At 37.4% G+C, this 22,727-nt stretch overlaps 1 protein-coding gene across 4 annotated transcripts in view; it reads right to left on the reverse strand.

Annotated features, from left to right (window-relative positions):
- Positions 1–202: 202 nt before the first annotated feature.
- The window catches only part of Skap2 (src kinase associated phosphoprotein 2), a 210,093-nt gene continuing 187,568 nt past the window's right edge, over positions 203–22,727 (reverse strand). Inside the window, exons 10-13 of one of the 4 annotated variants that reach the window (XM_023709893.1) lie at positions 20,381–20,461; positions 14,925–15,037; positions 2,857–2,958; positions 203–2,443 (exon numbers count right to left, since the gene is read on the reverse strand). In XM_023709893.1, the coding sequence (XP_023565661.1) occupies positions 2,866–2,958; positions 14,925–15,037; positions 20,381–20,461 (287 nt within the window). In that variant the 3' untranslated portion in view covers positions 203–2,443; positions 2,857–2,865. Of the gene's footprint in view, positions 2,447–2,856; positions 2,959–14,924; positions 15,038–20,380; positions 20,465–22,727 lie in introns of all 4 variants that reach the window. The other 3 variants (XM_023709892.1, XM_023709890.1, XM_023709891.1) reach the window with 3 other exon arrangements.

Genomic DNA, 22,727 nt, shown 5'->3' on the forward strand with positions numbered 1-22,727 from the left:
TATCTTTACTTCTTTGAATAAATTCAGATGACAGCCCTATTTCATTTCTTCATTCAGTTTGGAGGCCAGATGGCATTAGAATCATTTACTTCACCTTGTTGTGCTTAATTACTACAATCAACACACTATTTTCCAAATTAATCATAACAAAGTAATTTCATTAGTAACACAGCAGGCTGTTGAATTATTAGCATCATAACAGTTTGCAAACAATTAAACTTTATTTGAACCTTAAAAATTTGCAGAGTGGAACATTATTGTAAGATCTAATGGCAATAGAGTACAAATTCAGTACAGAGCAAATAATCAAGCAAAATGCTATATAAAATATGACTTACAATCACCTTTGAAAAAATTAGCTCTCTAACTGTTCATAGAAAAACAAATAAAAGCTCTACGCAAACATAATGAGAACATAACAATTAGCATATTTTCTAACAAGCCATGTTGTTTAAATTCACATTAATGATATTATTATGATCTTGAAGAGTATGTAATATATCGTCAAGGGTGTAAAGAAAACTTTGTCCCTGGTTGTATACAAATGATTTCATCAAATGAATACAAAGTAGTCATGAATCGAAAGTGATGATTATTTTTTCTGTCACTGCGATTTTAGTCTTTCGTTTCCTTTCATACATCTTCCACCTACACACAAGTGTAAGGACAAAGGCCAGAGGAGCTCTGGACAGAAGTAACACCATCTTCCTGTACAGTTACCACTCAGAGACTGTCTGGTTTGTACACACTGGTCATCCGTTGGCAAAGGACTCCCTCTCCTGGATTAGCTGCAAAGAAGGCGGAACTCTTCCCCTGCACGTTGCCCCAACACTTGCCTGGCCGGCCGGCCTGGGTGGGGGAGGGGTGCCAAGAGAGGCTGCGAGCGATGACAAGCTGCTGCCATCTACTGGCCCAGCACCGAGAGCTCCACTTACATTCCAGGCACTACTTTTCCAGACTACTTTTGCTTCTCAGTCACCCAGCTTTGAAAAACAGTCCATTAAGATCTTCCTTGCCGTTTCACTTTCGCCACGGCGCTTTCCATCTATTTCAATGGCAACATACTAGGAAAAGGGTATCAACTATACAAATGTCATTTCTGAAAACCTTAACTTGATGTGTCAATATACATAAAACCCGAGTTAACTCAAAATTCCTAAAATTAGGCTTTCCTCCCTTACATCTAAACCTGAATTTTCATGGCATTTAAGGGATAATTGTAAAATAAACACTCTAATATTGCCTATAAACAGTTTTCAGCTTATACATATGGGTAGAATCTTTCCTTGAAAATTTCAACAAAGCTAGTACTTGCTAAGTAATGATTAGTATTGGGAGATTATGTCTATTCCAAATAATAAGTTGGTACTGGATTTTGACATTTATTAAAGCCACACAAGTACTTCGTGGGTATTTAAAACACTTCTGATTTCAAAGTCCAGGAAAAGGTGGTAAGATTCTCCAGATCTCACTCTGCAGCCCTGAATCTACCCCCAAGGTCAGGTCGCTGACCTCCTCGCTCTCACTCGTGGGTGCGTGTTCCCACTGCGACTTCTACTCTTTCCTCTCCAAACCTTTGTTTTCTTTTAAGCACTCTGAGAAATGCAGGGGAGATTCCAATCCACAGTTCTGCTGCTACCGTGGGATTTTAATAACATAACAATGATAAGAGTGCTTATGTACACTGCCTTCTTTTGAGACTATTTTGAGATTGTTTACAACATTATGTAGTGGCAGAAGAGGGTTTCTTATGAATCTTTTATTTCATTACATTTAAACAGAAATGTGGTAGAAAGGACTGACAAATCCATATCAACCCAAAATATCTGTTTCAGTAAAGTACTCTGCACAAAAATGGTTCTGGTTTGCACTAGTATTTCAAGGGACAGCACACTTCCACTTGTATTTCTGTCACTTTTTTCTTTCTTGTGGTTACATTTACTAGGAAATAAATTTGCCAATTTGTAAAATTTCTTTCTTGAATCACATCACTACATAAAAAAATACTAAATGATCTATAAAGCTTTAACACATTCTTTAGCACCTACCAACAATTTGCATGACAATTTCAATTAAAATTCTATGCAATCATATATTACACTCTAAAAGTAACTGATGCCCAATGATTAAGTGAAAGTGCAATTCACACTAGAAGTAGCAATGACTGTATGGCCCATATAAATAGTAATGAACTCTTCAGACAATCAAATGAGTACATAAAAACTGTAATACTTTCTCTGCGAAACAGCAACAGGTACAACTTTACTGCTTGCATCTAATTTACATCAATACTCATTTAATTTCACATCAGACTACTCTAATAAATGACTAAAGTAAGAGTCAAAGACATTCAATAAAGCAAAGAAAGGTTCTAAGCTGTCACCCAGGCTTTCATGAGACTTCAAAATCAAAAGCATTTGCAGACAACCAGAAGACTCTTCTTCTTCTGCAGACAAAAAGGAAAAGTTGAGTTTTAATATTTTTTTCAATAGAAATGTTGATTCTTCTAGCCTAGAAATATTGTACTCTTTTAGTCAAGGAAAACTGAATGTTTACTCAACATTTTATCAACTTAGCTCCTCAGAAAGGTCACAAAAGTGTTTTACTAAAGAGGAGGGAATCTGGGCAAACATTTTGGTTATTATCAAAGGAACTGTGTCTAAAAAATGTACTCATTTCCAAAGTTCATTCTATGATGATATTTCTAAATTTAAAGATAAAGCTAAACAAAAAAGATGTGGGTACCATCTATGTGTTATCAAAAACTATAAAGACTTAAAAAGACAAAGACTTACAAGAAAGAGACCAAGAGAACATACGAGCTGTAACAAGAGCACTGGATTAAAATGTACTTACCCAGGACTCTCAGATATCATACATCTCCATTATGTAGGCTTTAGGCACCAAGCCAATGGCTCCCTTCATTTCTCCTACCCACCAGCCGTATCTATTGTACTCCTAATTGAAAACAATATGCAATATTAACCTTTAGACTGGTGGAAGTACAACGTGGTATGTATGCAACTTCTTAGACATTGTTATTTCTTTTTATAAAGTTACAAGAGCTTAAGCGGCAAATGGAAACACTGTCATCTTTTTGTTTCTAGACACTTTAAAAAATGCTGTTAGGCAAAGATTTAAATTAATGCATGACACAATGCCTGTTTATTACTCTGTAGAATACAGAGGCAGTCACTCACTCATGAGAAGAACATGGAAAATGAAACTGTTTTGGGAAACCAGTTCTCTAGACAAAGTCTCTCTCGCTCTCTCTCCCTCTCCTCCACCCCCTTAGTCTATAAAGTTAATATTAGGGTCCCAAAGGTATATTTGCCTTCAAGAAGCTTGTTATCTAACAAGGACAACTTTTTGCAACAAACTAATTTCTACTTAAACTTATATGACCTGAAGTGATTTAGAATGTACAGCCTTAAGTCAATCTAATATCCACATTTTAAACACATAAATTAGAGAATAAGCAAATACTAACATAAAACAATTTGCTTTTCAAAGTAACACACAAATAGATTCCTTTACAGAAACATGCCTAAGGCATTTATTATTCCTTTTATTGATCATAAACAGTATTATATAAAGGACAGGTGGAGAGAATTTAAGCTGGTATTAGATTCACCCTTATAGTGGAAGATCAATAGGAAATAAAAGTATCTCAAGTTTTAAAGGCAAAATATTAATCTAGCTGTAGAAAAGAGTGATGGATGAGGCACTTCTACATTTACCTTGCAATACGAGATAAACAAAGCCATGTCTCCTCTTCTTTCCTTTATCCCCCACTGACAGACATACCACTGCTTTAGGCATAACAAACCCTTTATAACCAGCCTCATACATCTGCCAGATTGACTAATGTATTTTTATCTCAAATTTTATTTATGTTTAGTGAGATACAAACAAAGTAAAATGAATCACAAGTTTCAAGAATAGTATCTTCCAAAAGCAATACTCTGCACGAGCGCTGTAGGGCCAAAATTTAATTTTTCATAGAAGATAAATTTTTAAAATCAATCCCCAAAGTAATTCAATAGGTTATGATTTTCCAGCATCTGAGTCATAGATAAATGTGCATATGCATACTGAGTTACGCGTGGGGAGAGGAGGTTAATACGAGTACAGACTGAATATTTGTATTGATTAGTAAGCCACTGACCATCAGAAAGGAAAATTATGTACCTCTTCAATATAGTGTGGTAACGATAGGATGTATGTATTGATTAATGTAGTCTACCAATAGAGGGATTATAGGAGAAAATCTGTAGGTGCTTTTTCCAACAGTGGGCAGTGTCAGAATTAGGTTATGAGAAGGACAAAGTGGAGGGAAAGGAGGGAGACTAATCCTGCCCTTTTTATGCTGAGGAAGGCACAGCTCTGGCTTGGGGGCGGCAGACCCACGCCAGGAGGCCAGAAAGTCCGCTGATAATACAGACACAGGGGACAAAACTGTCCACACAACAAGGATACTCTGAGTCCAGAACTCAGTAATGATGAGTATACTCCATGTAGAATATATTTATCAGAAGAACACACTAACTTACTGAAAGCTATGATTAGCAGCCATTACACACTAATAGGTACCTAATAAAACTGCCCTTTTCAATTTTTCAGGCAATGAATATAATTAGATCCTAATGCTTAGCAAAACAAAAGTACTTAACCTTCCATAGACCAAAGGTCCATATTGTAAATTGTCAAATGCATAATTAATAGGGTAAGTGTGAGTGTGAAATCTCTTACCTAATGCCAGTCTTAGACTTTTCAAATTGATTATTTGAAAAGACTAAAGGAACTTCACACGGTAGACACAGAGAATATTTAGTGAGAGGACATATCACTGACCTAGACCTGCTTCCAGAGAACAGCCCTCAACATTGGTGACAATGTTTACACTCAAATCACAAGTCAGAAAGTTCATATGGCTATAATATTCTACTTTAATAACTTGTACTGTTAACTAAGGATCCGATATTCTCAAAATCTCACTCATATCCACGTTTAGGGACTGATCTCTACCAAACACACTGACAAATGACAGATGATGGTGAGAACTGAGTGAATTCACACTTAAAAAAGAGACTTCTGGACTGTGGTAGACTGGTAAGGTTCACTAAGCAGGGAGCAGCAGGAAGCAGCTTATTCAGCTGTACACAAATCCCTTAAAAGTAACATTCAAGGAGAAAAAAATGTTACATTAGTATCTTAAATGCTTCATTTAATTTAAAACAATTGAAACTGTATAAAATACACACTTCATGAAAGTATTCTAAAATATCACAGATCTAAATCAGAGAAGGTAAAAAGAAAAACCAGAATATTTATTACTTTACATTTGTAAAGAATTCCACATAATACTCCTGTGTGGAATTAAGAGATAAGATAAAATATGGAGAGGTAAAAATCTAGGAGGCAAATTTATGGATTTATTCTGCAGCCATTAGAGTGTTTCGACAAGACTGCAAACACAGGAGCTTTCCTCTTATCATTACCATCCTCTGGATGAGCCCCCTGAGCAACATGAATCCCAATTAAACCATTTGCAGCCTATAAATTGGAATGAAAATGCTTCTTGGAGCGCTGTGTTCTAAACTTCAGTCTGAAGATTCAACATCACACAAGTTTTCCTTCTGAAGAAGGAAATCAGCCAGTATTTGCCTTTACTCCTTGCTGCCCCCAAATGGGACTCTAAATGACCTATTACTTACAGTAGAAAATGTGATCAACATAATTTTTCTTACAGTTCACATGTATTGTTCTAAAGTCACAGGTGGCTAGGAATGAATGAATGAAATGAATGAATGAATCTCTCAAGCATTATCTTATTAATAAACAACCAAAAAAGCTGCCACCTAAATCTCTGACAGGTTAAGAATCATCATCTTTACAGCCCCCGAGATCTCAGGTACAAGAAGGTCTGCCATCTGGCATCCCTCACCCTATTCAGCTCTTAACATCAACTGAAATGCTAACATAGGCAAGTGACTGTACTTCCGGAGAACTGATAAAATAATGAAGAGTCCTTTAATCTACAGGAAACCATTCTAGTCAATTTATAAGAAATATTGCATCCCTTTGTAGGACGTGTAATTATTTTCTATTAATCATGTGCTATAAAGCTACATTATGCGGTTATTCTGTTATCACTAGAAAGAGGCCTGCAGTCAGCTTCTGACAATGTTAGGTAATTACTAACACAAAGCTGCTTTCTCCTCCTGCAGTAATGCTATCAAGATCCAGAGGTGTAGTGATGCTTATTGTATAAAAATAGCACTCAAAAGAAATTCAATATCTGCAAAATGGATGGCTTCAAGGCAAAATGTAATGTGGCAGTCAAAGAAGCAAAAGCAGCCAAATCTGCCCAATAATCCGAGAAAATAATAGTAAGGTGGCATTGAATACTTGCAAGCTAACTCCTGTGTTTTCAATTCTCTTGCCATCACAATCATTTTATGTGTTTTACTTGATAGTTAAAATTTTAGGCCCCAATTAATATTTATTGAGCAATAAATTAAAGTGTGTAATAAGGCAGAAAAAAAGATAAGCCTTTTAGTTTTGATAAAGTGAAACAGACTTTACTCAACCCGAAAGTAAGCATACCTCCGTGTTTACTCATTGACTAAAGCTTCTCTCTCTGCTAGTATATTACTTTACACTTAAATAAGGCCCCACCATTTACTAAAATCCTTTTCAGCACCATGATCCTAGCTTCTCAAGTATGCTAATCCCCTTTCTGTAAACCATATGGTGAAAGAAAGCTGTCTTAACTGAAACTTGAAGCACTCTGTGATGCACTGACCCTTCCAGACATTACTTACAGACACATGTAAAAGCAACAGGTGTCTGAAATGTCAAAAGGCTATGCATCCTTTTCCCAAACATTTACCTGCCTTAAAATATACTACCCTTTTGTGGAAATGGAAGCAATTTTATTCACAAAATACAAAATACAGTAAGTTTAAGAACCAGTGGACTTTACATTATTGTCCAAGTACTGACTGGGATAACTATTCATAAACATTGTAGTATAATAGTGCGAAAACTAGGGAAGTTTTTTTAAAAAACACATAAGTAGTTTCTTGAAGGCAACCCTTCAACATCTTCCTTTGTATTATCTCTACTTGGAAATTTAAAAAATCATTCATTTCTCATGCTCGCATCTCTTCCAAGGGTGCCCTTAATTAAAAGTACAGCAGGAACTTTGTGACTCTTGGTTTCCTAGCCCATTGCAAGAGGAAACTGACGTTCCCAATCCCTGGTCCTCTGCAGTGTCTGACCACCAATCTGGAACCTGTTTGAAGAACTAAGTTTCCTAGTGGCTTACAGAAATCAACCTCGTTACTTAATAATTTACTGGGCAGGTCTGACGCTGAGTTCCTTTAAGAATAACTATTTTTTTTCCTTGCACTGTCTACTTCATTTTTATTTTTTAAATTTAATTAAGTTTATTGGTGCAATTTAGATATACAAATAATCACATTCATCGTAGGGAATTTATACCTATACAAGATGTATTTTGATTCCTCTTTTTCCCATTCCCCTACTCCTCTTTTCAACCTCTCTTCCCTTCCTTATTCAAGAAGTTTTCACCCTAAGTCCCTTTTCCTTTTAAATAGTTTCTTCCTGTTGCATAATATCTATTATTCTGGTTTATATTTATACTTTTAGTTTCTCACACGGGAGAGAACAGCAATATTTACACATGTGTATCTGATTTATTTCACTTACGATTATGGTCTCAAGGTCCATCCACTTAGATATAAATGTACCAAGATATACTACATTTTTAAAGCAGAAAAGACAAAAGAAAAGTAAGATGTCACATAGTAAGAATTTTAATTCTTATATGATAAATTTTGGTTTCTATCCCACAGTCAAGATACCCTCAATTCAAATTCCTACAGTCAACAGTTATAATAGTACAGAGTGAGATCTTGCCGGATGATCTGCAGTGCTATGGGCAAGGCCCGATCAAGCCTGGCTCAGCAGAGGGCAGCCTCCAAGCTCACACGCCGCATGCGCTGAGGATGGACTCTATGTTTCTGCTGGGCTTTACTCACTCCACACTACTGCACCTGCCATCACTCCACACCAGACTTCCAGCCCTCACCCTGTACCACTGCACTGTTATCTCTGATCTTCCTAGAAACTGCCTTCATCGGCTTACCCTGCTGCATAAGAACTTTGACTAGCTCTCCACTGCATGCACTACAAGTTCTCTGCTTGACTTGCTGCAGCCTGCTGGGAACATTCTCCTGTCACTGTGCTGGTGTGCATGGTCCAGGGTCCACACCTCCATTCATGCCTCTGGTTGTGGAGCTCTCTTCCCCAGGGAAGTCTCCCCTCTCTCAAATCCTGTCAAGGCCTAAGCCCTGACTCAGGCCCCTCCACTGCTATGAAATGTTCCGAGTTATTCAGTCCAGACTACATCTCTCATTTCAAGATGAGCCTTTATTGCTCAGTGGATCTTAGGTGCATTAGTTTTATTCCTGCAAACAACATGAAACGCAAACTCACTGAGATTAAGAAAAGGCTTGTCCTGCATGCCTGCAGTGCCAGATGCGTAAAAAGTGTGAAATGCGGAACAGACACAGTCTTTATTTTGAACAATGCACTGATTGACTTTGCTATAATTTTTTAGGATTCACAGTCTCCAGTAGAGCATCTTGTCCTTTGTGTACAAGAGATATACAAGAATAAATGACCAGACATTTGCTCTGAAGCATGGTACCCAGGCAAGCTCAGCTGTGCAATCTGGAGGGTGGCTCCTATTCCAGGCAGCTGCTGCCCTCCATGACTGTGAGGTGCTGTATTGCAAGCCTCATCTAAAGAGCTTAAATCTCATCTGCAGAAAGAGAATTCTGTCCCTTTGGACTGGGGCAAAAAAACTTCAGTTCCTAGAAGAAATTAAGTTGAATAATCTGCAAGCAGTGACAGCAGGTTAAAAACAGAATCCTGCAAAGGCAGAAATGCTGTGGCAGGTATAATGGAAAGTCTGCATGTTTTTCTTAAGATTACCATCTCGAAAGATCCTGCTCTGTTGTTAACTAGGTAGGCAACCTCGGGCACAGCCCAAATTCACTAGGGATGAAATCTCTGTTTATACTTAAATTGCTCATTGAGATTTTTACAAGTATACAGTTATAAACTTAATACAAATTAGTAAAACTAATTACTGTACATTTGGATCTTCACAGAATTACCTTTATTAAATCTTGTTATATTTACTATAAATTTTTTTGTGGAAGTCATTGCCTGCCATTCTAACACTTATTAGATAAAGTTGTTGGTGCCAGATAATCAAGGCAGACCCTAAAAACTCATGTGAGATGCATTCTCAAAGCAGCTAGTTTTGGGAGAAGCCAAGACCCCTCCTTTATGAATAAAAGGAGTTACTAGCTCCCCATTGCTCCCTATTTGGGGTTGGCTGCCAAGAGACAATGCCCAGGCCAAAGTTCAGTTGCAGAACTTGATTATAGTCAAGGTCACCACAGGGTATGTTTTTTTTCCCTTGGATTTAAATTTTATTTTCCTCCAATTATGCTAAGCCTTAATTTCTTCATCTATAAGGAGAAGGGCTAGCACTAAAATTTCCTAATTGTATGCTTCTATCATTTTTTTTAGAAGTCAGGATTGTTCCCTGCTTTTTTACTGTATTTTGGTAAGTGCTTCTTAAACTCCTGCCATATTGTTGAGCACTGTAAGTACAAAAATACACACAGTGCCCTCACACTGGCCAGACTGACAGTGCAAACAGACACTACCAGCCGTCAGGTTGAGTCAAGTGCAGTCACAAGGACCCTCCTCCTCCTTCCGAAAGACTGCCGGCCACATAACACTTGGGAGCTAGTTTAGTGTCCATAATACATGTCCTACAGTGAGACGTCTACGCCACCCATCAGCAGCCAGGCTCTTGTGGCACCCTGGGTCACACAATCATGCACGAAAGCTACAACAGCTACAGAGAAGCCTGTCGTTTCCCTCTGCCAGCAGAGCTCAGCAAGATGTTTACTTCATTCATTTTTATAGGTTTATGTGGCAGGGGGTGAGGCATAGTACCTGAATCTTTTTATTTTCATAATGAGAAGCAAATGGTCAATGTCTGTCACCATTCATCAATTGCCGCAAAAAGTCAATCAAGCAGATAGACATGGAAGGAAGCAATGCTTGGAACTCAAACCAATAAACTCTAAAAAAGTGCCTTTTATTGTGTATTAGTGATGACGTATTCTACATCCTGTCTTTTGACTTCATATTTCTCAAAAAGGCTACAAAGCTAAAGTCATATATACCCTACACTAAATATTCTAGAATCCTTAATATTCTTATTTTTCTTTTAGCATCAAAGTAGCTTGCCTCTTTCCTGATGAAGTATAGCTCATTAGTTATTAAGTCACTAAAAATAATTTATTACTGTAAAACTAAAGATGAGAATGTTGGTAGCAGTTTACTCCAAGTACACATTGAAAGATAAACTAACAGAGGATGTAAATCCACAACAACAAGGCAGAATATTTAAACAAAGAGCAATGCAGGGACATGGGCTAGGCCTTCTGCTGTGTGATATGGATCCTGTTACTGAAACTATAAAATTTTCATAAGCATGTTTCTAGGAAAATGCTATTAACTGCAATATTACAGCCATGGTTGGAGTAAACAGAACTGAGATACAAACTAGTAAAATACTTTATTTAGCATGATTCTAAGTAACCTGATTACTAAACAAAATGTTTTTAAAAATTAATAGGTTTCATACCTCCAATATAACTTTTCCCATCAAATGAATCTGAACTACACCTGTATTTCAGGGTCAATTCACTAACAACACAGCTGTTATTAGAATCACAAATTTCATCTTTATTTGTCCCTAAAAATGTGCTTTTGAGTTTTTTATGGAAAAAAAAATCTAAATATCCAATGAACTATTGCAGCACTTATTTTAACACATAAAAAAACAGCAGCAACTTTGTATGAAAATAACAATAAAGCAAAGTTACTGGATCTTCTTTTTAGGCAAACAGTATTTAGATTTATTATCAGTGAGACTGAAAGCTTAAACCTAAGAAAATTCCTGGACACTCTGAAGAAGGGCTAGCTTAGCCGGAGGTCACATGACAGCTAATTGAAAAATATTAAAAAGGGAAGGGGAAAGAGTTGAGTGTTTGCCTGTTCTTCATTATAATACTTGATTTTCATTGAAAAAAATAGAATAAAACAAATTCTAAGATGTGTATAACTCTCAAAAGATGCTTAAAATAAATCAACCCCAGGCTGAACACAGCTGATACCCTATACAGCATTCCTTGTAAAATAGAGGATGGAATTTTAAAATAAAACTGCATTTCCAAAGTGTTATTTTTAATGAAGATAGGCTAATCCCCAAACTACTTAAATGGTTTTTTTTTGCCATTACATTACAAAATTAAAACACTCTTCATTATAACTTATAACTGTTGATTTCTCTATATGTTTATTTATATTGAAAGAATGTATCTTGTTAAACTATTTTGCGTTGCTTTTTGGAAAAGGATAGCTTAAGAACAACAAACTTATAGATTAAATCAGTGAAAATTTAGTATTTCAAGTCAGTTCATTACTAAGAGCAAGTTATAGTGTCTTTAAAATCTTTTCAATGATGCTATTTAATAGCAAAGTCATGGAATTAATTTCTTTGCCAAGTATACATTTTCTATATCTATACAAATGTTAGGTTTCTTAAAATGTATTCTTCCTTATGCATATAATTTCTACATTTAACACAAAATGATTAACAAAATATTTCATGATTAATGCTAATACTTTATTGACATGAGATCGGAAAGTAATAACCCATCACTAGATTTAAAGTTGAATTAATGACACCATTTTGATTGTGTACATTAGCTGCAATTGCTTGCACCACTCATTCTGAGCCACTAGATGGTGTAAAAAAATAAATTAAAATGGTAAAATTTCATCCCAACACCACAAAATCCAAATATAACTCCAAAAAAGATTAAATAAATTCCTGGGCATATAACAACACTACCAATTTCTAATTAATTGCATTTTAAAAAGCTATCAATACATAACACTGGTTCTATTCTCATCTAAAAATAAGCCCTTTGAAAACAATGTTTTGCTCTTCCTAAAGGCTTTGTGTTCTGTGTTATTTTTTACTATGTCATTTAGGCTGCCCTTAAGTTCACTATGTAGCCCTGGCAACCCTCAAATTCTCAGTGGTCCTTGTGCCTCAGCCTCCTGAGTGCCAGGACTACAGGCTTGTGCCACCACTTTTAGCAAGTTCTTATAATACCAAGCCTTCAAAATCAGTTATTTATATACTAAGTGAATTTATAGTATTAAATTCTGGAATATGCTTGCCAAAGTTTTGACAAACAAGAAGGGCATGGTAATATAAGCTTATTAGAGACCATCTAGAGATTTCCATCTCAATTTGCCCAAAGCAAGATGACAAGATAAGGATTTTCACGAACATATACTCAACTCCGAAGCAACCAGACTATCAAATATACCCATACATAGCTCAAAGGTCTATGTACCACCAGGCATAGCTTAATGCCCTTCTTCTCATGCTCAGCAACCCTTACCAAGCTGATTCTGCCATGTCCAGAACTGGGCCACTGGAAGTTCAGTCATGCAGCCAATAGTGATGTGTGCTGGTCTATTCTGTTTCTTTCTTGGCTAAACCTAAAATAAGTCCATGCTAAAATGCCCATCTCCAATGAAGCAATGGTGTTGGTAAAACATCTGATAGTGGGAATACTGTATTTTTTTGTTCAGCTCTTCCCAAGTAGCTTAAAAAAATTTTGGGTGGCAGCTTTAAAAGATTTCCTGTGAGGACCACCCCCAACTTTAGTTCTATGATCAGGCTTCACTAATGAAGGGATAGGCTCCTCAAAACAGGCTTGGAAGAACAGGAACTTCTGTCTGTAGGATCCTAGAACTAGAATACATTCCTATGATTATACTTTCAGTTTCACATGGACAGAAAATGATTTTCTGAAGCAAAAGTAGAAGACAAGCTCAGGGAACTGTGCTTGTTTTGCTGGAGGTGGGAGTTTGCCCAGGCTTTCAGTGACAACCTGACTCATAAAGAAGCTTTCAGTTTCCCGGGCTCCACAAGCTTTATATTTGCAAAAACAGTGGGATAAGTGTGTAGCAGTCACCCCTACAACTGGACGTTTCAAATGGAAAATAATCCATTTTTTAATTTTATACATATTTGCAGCCCAGTTGCTTAAAGAAACTCTGAACCACGTCAACTTAGTAATGATTCCAAAAAAGTTACTTAATAAGAGCTAAAACTAATCAGTTTGATTTCTATATTCAGTAATTAACTCAGAAAGTTGTTGTCTTAAGTCAGGACAATTAGATGCTCAATAACAGGCTTAATTAAGAGTTTTAATGTGAAGCTCACTATCTATAGCTCCAAAGGACTGAAAATATCTTTCTGAGAATAACAACCAAAAACACTATGCTAACAAGTGGAAGACTGAAAGGATTAAGTGCTAAGGCTCAGCTTGAGGCATGTTAGCCAGCAATTACCATAGCTATTTTTACTTATTTATTATTACATACTTCTTTCCCCAGCAATCTTTAGGTGCTTATATTGCATTCCTTTTGGATTTCTGGTGGCTAAAATGGGTTCCAGCATATTGTGGGTGTTTTACACTTACTTCAAATAAAACAGAAGGAAGGAGGGAGTGAGGGAGGAAAGAGAGGGAGGGCGGGTGGGGAGGGGAAAGAAAGTAGAGAAAAAAGCACACACCAGACTTGGGAGTCAAGACACCTACACCAGGTACAGGCCCTGGCTCTCTTTTGAGCTAAAACAGATGACCCTTGTTAAGATCCTCACTCGAATTTATAATCACCTTTTATGATTTTATACACTAGCCATTCTAGCATTAAAATTCAATATGTGACTTTATTTCCAAATTCCTTACAGAGATTACTAATGAAATTAGCTCTTTAAAGTACCAAAATATTTCTCTAACCAAGAAATCAAAATAAAAAATCATATTAAACTCTTAGATAATGATGTATTTAACATTTTTAACTTATATTTAAATTACTTCCATGTATTGTTTGTTTCTAAAATAGACTCACAATGTAGACAAAGGAAGATATTTTAATTTCCATGTAACAGTGGAAGAAAAAGTATGAAAATTAACAGGGGCCGGGGAGATAGCTCAGTAGAATAAGCACTTGCCTGGCAAGCACAAGGGCCTGAGTTCAATCCCCGGTTCTGCCCCCCCACCAAAAAAAAATGGGTATGTACAAATATAACCTAACTTTTAGACTTACACATTCTGAACAATCCAGTATTTCAAAAAGCAAAGACAAAGATTCATATATATAATATATATAAAGATGAGTTTAAAACAATATACTTTGCCATTCTGTTTAGAAACATAGTGTGTTACACTTATTTAAACCTGTCTGAATAGAAAAGCACTTTTAAATTGCTTTTAAATTGTCGGAACACTCAATATATTTACATAAAGAGGAAAACCTTGTTCTATAAACACAGTGTTTCCAGTAGTGAATGGCATACAAACTTAGAATAAGCACAGAGAAGAATACAGAGGAAAAGGAAAGAGAAACGTAATAAACAACCCAATGCCCTGCAATGTCAGCTTTCGCTAAGTGCATTGTTCCTGGAGGAGGCAAGGGGGATGTGGACCAAGGCTGGAGTGACGAGTACACACATTCTAGGCTGGGTTCTCTTATCTGAGTGTGTTTAAGTTTTGATTATATTTCACTTGACAAAGTAATTAATTATTGTGAACTCCCAATTGTTAACAAGGACCTAGAAGAATTGAACTGGCATTTTCCCCTATTGTTGTAAATCCAAATGCATAAAAATCAAACTGTGCGTTTCCCTTCCACTGCTGTCATCTCTCCTCTCTTACCTTGCTGAGAATGTAAATCACATCACCGCGCTTAAATGACAACTCGTCGGAAAGAGCTCCCGTGCAGTCCCACAAGCCTTGGTAAAAATTAGCATAATCTGTGCTCTTATCTGCTAGGAAAAAGAAATAGAAAGTGTGAATTAGGGCTTGAGCCAATGTAAAGCAAAGGACCAATCCAGACCACCAAAAGAATCCATCCTGAGTCCACGAATGTTTTATTACATCCAGAGGAGAATCCTAGCTCTGTCTTTTAAGATAATTTTCAATAAGATCTAATGTTTACTGTCTTTTTTCTTTTTCTGCTTTTCCCATATAACCTCTAGTTGCAGTGTGTTTTTATCAAAACACCACCTACATGTTGCTCCCCACTTGTCTGCTGTATGAACCTAGCCAGTCCCAGCGTGTTCTGAAGAGAATGGCACCCTTCAGAATTGTGCAATAATCATTTTGCAGAATTTGCAACCCTTCAAAACAACAATAAAGATGCATACATGTAAATACAACACTCAAACTAAGGAATCATTTTTTAATCCTACAACCCAAAAGTGGGTACAGGAAGAGGATAAAGTACAAATAATACAGAAGTTAACTGTAGCTCTTTGGGGGAAGGGATTTATGTCCAAAGCCTCTAAAATATTTTAGCAACTTTGCAGTTGCCACGGCTGAAGCTGCATTTTTCACCAGATTTTTTGTCAGCTCTAGTTTAGGACATTAAGCTCTGAATAAACATGCAACATACACGGGAATTATCAGCTCATCCTTCTACCAACATAAGCACAATGGATGTGATGTGCTCCAACTGCCATACAGACCATTAACTGATTGATTATTTAGTGCTCTCTACTCTGTAATACCACAATAAACGGGTAATAAATGCTTTGTCACTTATACAATGTGGGCTGCTGAAATGCAGCACAGAGTTACACACACTGGATGCTTTTGTTACAGAGAACTATTTCCTGTTTTTAATTTCATGATAATTGAGTTTTGATGAGTTAACGCAAAAAGAATGCAAGTAATATCAATAAGATGTCCGTGTATTCACTGGCTGGGCAGAGCACATCTGTGCATCAACTTCCCAGCCCCGGAATGTCATCTTCGAATTCTGAAGGGAAGATGGTGGGGCCACTTGCTGGATCCGGGCTATCATCTCAGTTCTGTTGTGTGGCTTCTGAACAGCAAGCTTCTGGCCAATTCCAATACAACTGACCTCACTCGCATCAGGAGTGTGCTCATCTTGTTAGACTTTCTGACTCACATAGAACATTAACTTTACTAGAAAGTTTTAATGTTCTCTTCAGTATCTTCAAAAACATTATTAAACCCAAAAAAGAATCTGAATAACACGGAATCCAGATGTTTATAAGATGCTACTTTTCAATTATACTTGTTAAAAAAAAAAAAACAAGGACAAGAAAATATACAACCTAGCAAAATCCACCTATTAATTTTTGTCTCATTTCCTAAGAATTCAGGAGGGGGACAGAGGGAAGAGGAGAAAGGAGGGAGGTGGACAGAGAGACATGCACCTTCCTACTTCTCCACACTGGCACCTGAGTGCTCACTGCTGATGCCAGCAGGGAGGTAGGCACCCTCCTGGGAACCCAACCAAGAACTGACAGTGTTTGAGGCCACCTCTCATTACTCCCCCTCACCCCAGTATACATTAAATAAATTCTATAAATGGACACTAGAGGGCACTCTGGTTGGCCAGATCCTCCAAGGGTTGTCACTCTTTTTTTTTTTTTTTTAGAAAAAAAAAATCACTTTATAATAAAGTGACTGATTTCTTTTAAAAACCACTTATTTAAACAAATAAAGATTTAGAAGTTGAAACATTCTAGTCAGATTAAATCAACTGCTAAATGGGTCAAACGTTGCGCCCCACACAGTCCTTCAGTGTCAGTTTAAAAGTCAAGGAATTAGAGCACTGAGAGGATGACATCACCCACACGCGAGGCCCTCCCCCACACTAACAGCCAGGCAGTAAACGGGTCTAGACAGCCGGCTTCCCTAGTCAAGGCTTCTGTTTGCTCCCCATACTTCTCAGCCTTAGGTTTGGCCCCCAAAGATAGGGAAAACAAAACTTGGGCTAAAAAGGAGAGTAGAGGCTTTGGGCTCAGCAATAGTATTCTAGCGGGCTCCCCAGCTGTCCAGGTAGCTCTCCCCTTTTCTGATTCTCTCATGATCATTTTTAATTTAAAAGATCTTTAAGAGGGGGAAGGGAAGAAAGAAAAAAAGTACGCGGTGATTTCTAGCCCATAATTCTTATCACTTTGGGGTCTCTCTTCCCCTCGATGCACTTGGTGAAACACCCATTAACACTAATGGAAGTTCCAGGAGCAGGCGAGGGGAAGGGAGCCCCCCACCGTGTACAAGATGCATCTCTCCCTGGATGTGCATCATGAGCATTTCATTAAACTCACTGCTGTCAAGAGGCAACAGAGCCAGCACTTGGGCAATCCTGGGGAAAAGATGCATTTTCAGCTACGCTTCCTATAATCTTGATGCTGCTGCTACCCAAAGACCAGCCTCACTTCTGTGTCCCATATGTGAGCTCTGTTAAAGAATACTTTGTGTGTGTCACACAGCTATATGCACACACAATTCACTATTCTATCTTCTTCAGCATGGGATACTACTCAAAAACTAGAAACATCAACTAGGGAGGGATCCTGGTACTGTGTGTCATTAGTCCAGGCCTCCTCAGGAATGCAGTGCTTAAATTCTTGTTATGAAATGTGGATACAGGAATGATCATGTTCATAGGAGGCATTAAGTTCCTTTAATTACTTTTTCAAAACTTTACATGTGCTTAATTATATATGCAAGAATTAAATGGACATAGCCTCAAAAGTATAGGTTCATGAGGTTAACACTGTTCACCGACACACTGAAAAATAATCCATGTGACATATGTATTTGTTACAGGATGGAGAATAATGTGATAAACATGCATTCTAAAGTACAAGTTATTTCTGTTTAGTTGTCTGAACTACATGGATCAACTTTTCCATTTGATCTACATCGTGACCTATATTTTCAAAATTACCGAAAGAAAATCACTTTATGTTTCTTGTCTTGAGAGGCGCGAATGGTTAAAACAAGAAGGTACAAAAGAAACTATAAATTAGCCAGCTCATAGAGGACTTAAACAATATACTTGCTCCTGCCTTTAAAACCACACAAAAAGCTAACTGGGCAAATGTAACAGAATTATTACAGAAGTAGAAACTAAACATGTAAACACTGGAAATACTTTTGCAGAAAAGGCAAGGTATTTTTAAAATGACAACAAAACATGATAATAAATGGAGAATCTCTCTGTGGATGTTGTAGGCTTTAAAACTATTTTTAAAAAGATAAGAATATTTTACATTGTTAAGAAAATCAAATAGAAAAATAAAGAAAACTGAAGAGAAAAATCAAGTGAGATCATGTGTGTGTATGTGTGTGCATGCACATGTATGTCAGTCAATATGTTCTAGATGCATAAGCTTGAACATGCAGTAACGTAAAAACACAAGATAGATTTTGCTTTAGCTTACATATTTTACATTAGAATAATCTATGATTTTTTTTAGTAAAATCAGTCAATGTGAAAAATATGTAACATTCTTGAGTAAGGTTAGAAGTTCATGTCATGTGATTCTCAGTGAGATAGTAATACGCTTGTCAACTCATTGCCCCACACAGCAAACAAGCTTCTCGCCGTTGACAGCCTAGGGATGAGCAAAGGTCACTGCTATGCAAAAGCATTAAAACTGTTGCTTGAAAAGATTTCATGTCACTAAAGATAAGAATTATTACAGTGCTTTATAGCAACAGCTTGAAAAGCTAGATCTATTTATTTCATTTCTTTGAGGAAAAACTGATTTCTTTCCTAGCCTCAAAGGCAAAAATTTGGGAGACAGTTGCTTTTAAAGAGTTTTTTTTTTCTTTTTTGTTTTTTAAATGCATTTTTGAAAAATACAATTGCTTTAAGACAAAATATATGTATCTGTGGAAAGGATCTCTATCTGTATATCAATGTCTTATATCTGTGCAAAAATCTTTTAAAGAGAAAAGTACATGTTTTTAGCAGCAGGTTCATGATATATAACCCAAAACATATGATGCATACTTAAATTAGTATCAAACACTGTCTTCAAAGTTTCACTGAGCCTCTGTATTTCACGGGACAGGAGTGCTGACATGCAATGACTTAAGTCCTTGCTTCCTCTCTGAAAACAGCAAAACCAAAACCTTTCACAGCAACCTGCGCCTGCTTTCCTGTCCAGGTCCTGAATCAGGCCTCCGTTTCCTCTCCACATGTCGCTGGAGGAAGGCCTCTGGAACGCTACTTCCTGAACACACGCTTCTTGTCCACCCTGCTTCTGACAGCTTGAAAGAGTGATGTATGGACATATCAGAGAGGGGAAGGTGACCCCAGCCCCAGCTCTTTGCAGGACCTGGGGATGATAGGGCAGACCTTGCCCCAGCTAACATGTGGCTATGGAGAGGTGTAAAGTCCTGATAAGAAGGCAGGCCTCCTCTTCCTCCAGTGTAACATAATTGCTGGTTTATCAAAACTAACCTCATGCTCCTACAGATATGGTTATCTCTTGCAATTTGGAAATAACAACAAACAAGAAAAGTAGTCTGTAGCATGTGATTTTGCACACAGCATGTGCAGTTATTTTTCCAGTCTCAGCCACAATTAGTACTTGGGGCCATGTGCCAAGTGGAAATGGATAAAAGGGAAGAACATCGTTCCTAGTCTTTTAGGCCACCAGTGTCCTTTTCCAGTTTTCAGTTCCTGTCACTGGACTCTGGCATTTCTTACCCAATTCATTTGCTTTCTGTGTTAATCATATGCAATGAAGATATGCATGGCCAACATTTAAACAGGCTGCAGATCAATTAGCGGTCTTAAGTTTATCTGATTTTTATCAAAGAAGACAGAGCTGTGGGTCGATTGTCAGAGCCTGTGTCAAGTTGACCTTTTCAGAGATGTCTACATTGCCTGTCCCCTGGGCAACTTGTTGTCCCCTGTTAGTCTCTGAATGGCAGAAGTCTGTTCTGCTCAAGCACAAAGTATACACAGATGTCTATATTACATTCTTATAGGTTTGACAGCAACTGCATGTTGTATCTATAAACTGTCCTTTAGCAGTGACACTTCCTCAATGATGATAAGCTAATTTATGCAACTAAATCTCCTCTGTGCAGAAATGAAAGCTAATTGAGTCATTACAAAGTAATTCAGGAAGGAATACCTTGTATAAATTGGCTTACTTTATAAATCCTTCTCAAGTGGTTTGCATGCATCCTAAATGGGACTAAGCAGCTCAGCAGCCATAAGACATGGAGACCAAACAAGCCAACTTCTGAGAGCTGCGCAGACACCTACAGAACAGTCCGAATGGGACTGAAGCAGAACCACAGTAAGCCTTGCCAGGAGGCTATACCATTACCTGAGGGGTGGTGCACACTGTCCAGACTTACTCTCCTTTGTTCTTCCATTTTCACAGAAACATTGCCTTCTTCTTCTTCTTCTTCTTCTTCTTCTTCTTCTGTAAACAAACAGAGTCAGTGTCACGCTAGAGGTTCCTCGGGGACAAAACCCAGTCATCACCCCGTCTTAAGAAATATAAGCTTATGAAACATAAATATTATTGTTAAATGAATAAAGCTACCCAAGATTCATATTCCTTTGTCACTGAACAAATAAACCACTAGCTATTTCCAAACAGTAAGGTTTACCTAGTCGGTTGATAAAATGTAAAATATGTGCTAATGCAATACACATTTGTTTTAAAAACTTACAGAAACTTATCTGGAACAACATTAAATCCAGTAGATTATTCAAATCTAGTAAAATAACAGCCAATACTCATTGTACTATGTGGCAGGAACATTACAGACAAAATCATGGTTCCTAAATCACAGCAAGGAGAAAATGCATACTATAGCCTGTAAGTCTTTTATTGAGTATCACTTTCATGGTTTTTTTCCATTTAATTTTCACAGGAAGATACTAGACAGATCCTCACCCCTTAAGGTGATTCTTTCCCAAATTACGTTAAGGACCTACCAAGTATTATATACTATACGAGAAAAGACTTTGTAGATAATTTAAAAATCCTTATTCTTTGGACAGGTACATGAAACTCAAAAGATGAAGTAACTTCCAAAGTACGTTATACAAACTTCAGCTTGTGATTGTAAAGTTCCTGTGCTTTATCCTAACTATAGTCAGTGTTTGCCTGTACTCTTTCCACCCTGCCATCACATTCCCTCCCCAAGTTAATACAGCAAAGTTAAATAAGAAGGATTTAAAATAGAATCAGGGGCTGGGGAGATAGCTCAGTAGAATAAGCGCTTGTCTGGCAAGTGCAGGGTCCTGAGTTCAATCCCCGGTACCACACACAAAAATAATAATAATAAATAAATAATAAAAATAAATAAGTACATAAAATAGAATCAAACTACTTAATTCTTTTATATCAATCCCAGTACCACAAAAACTTAATTAAAAATCATATATTTATTAACTTCCTTACCTAAGGATATATAACTTAGAAATAGTGTATATATGAATAAAGGGCATGCCAAAGAGAAACTAAATTCAAAAAGAATCATAATTTCAAGAAAAACTCAAATTTCAAAGAAAAACATGCAAGAGAACACAAATGTAGTTACTTAACTCTTAAACCAATCAGCTGATTTTCACTGAGTATTAATTGCCTGCAAGAGGGACCTGCCCAGGAGGCCAAGGCAATAGGGAGCTTCTGCCCTCAGGAGGCTGACAGCTGGGGGAGACAAAAGACAAGATTAAAGGAAAATGGGCTAATGGGGCCTAAACCTGGCAGTGGGAAAAAGGGAGTAATCTCCTAACGGGGGGAGGCAAGAAGGCCTGTGGGGTGCAGGGAATTTAAACAAGAAGAGATAGGAAGAAGGTTATTTCTAGACAGAGAGGAAAGCCATCAACTTAAAAACACCAAGGCACATCTGCCATGAGTGAATTACAGGGGAAGAACAGGATGAAAGAGGATGCTAGTGGTTTGGGCGAGTTGTTAAGGATACATGAACACCCTGTAAGGATTCCGGGTTGATCTGGTGGGCAGTTAGGAGCTATACAAGGCCTTGGAGCAGTGAAAGGGCAGCACTGAAACTGCTCCAGGAATAATCATTTGATCCCATTGTCTCAGGCAGTCTGGAGGAGGGGCAGGAAAGTCTAGATGGAGGGGAAGGAAGTCCTGGACTGAAGGGACAGTGGAAACAGGAAGGAGATGGCTGCAGAAGGTGAAGAACTACAGTGCTGATAAGCTCTGTGCCTGTCTGCCTGAGTGGCATGGAGGAGGGAGAAAGTGGGCAATCAGAGGTTTAAGTTTAGTTTACTGAAAAACAGGGGTATCATTACTTAAAAGCAAAAGTTTTAAAATGATATAGCAAAGGTAATCTCTACATTCTGTGTGTAGTGGTCGTGGAACCACACGGAGGTGGGTTTCTACAGGACAGATTCAGTGTGCTGGTGGGTCCCTCAGAGGAAATAACCAAGGGCAACTGTAAAGTATGGTAGAGAAGGATATACTGTAGATGTAGATTTCAGAGTTCCTTGGAAATTCTAAATGGTGATCAAGCAAAATTGTCATTTAAATCAACCTTGAGAGTTACTATATTATAAGACAAATACAGCTGTTTTGAATTTTTGCAATTCATTTCAAGCAAAACAATAAAAGCTCTAATGTCAAGAACAGCTGGAAATATATGGGGCTTTATACATACTGTTGAACCTGCTCTTGGCAATTTAATATAGAT

Source organism: Octodon degus, unplaced genomic scaffold (genome assembly GCF_000260255.1).
Source record: "Octodon degus isolate 3935 unplaced genomic scaffold, OctDeg1.0 scaffold00015, whole genome shotgun sequence".
NCBI classification, from domain to species: domain Eukaryota; kingdom Metazoa; phylum Chordata; class Mammalia; order Rodentia; family Octodontidae; genus Octodon; species Octodon degus.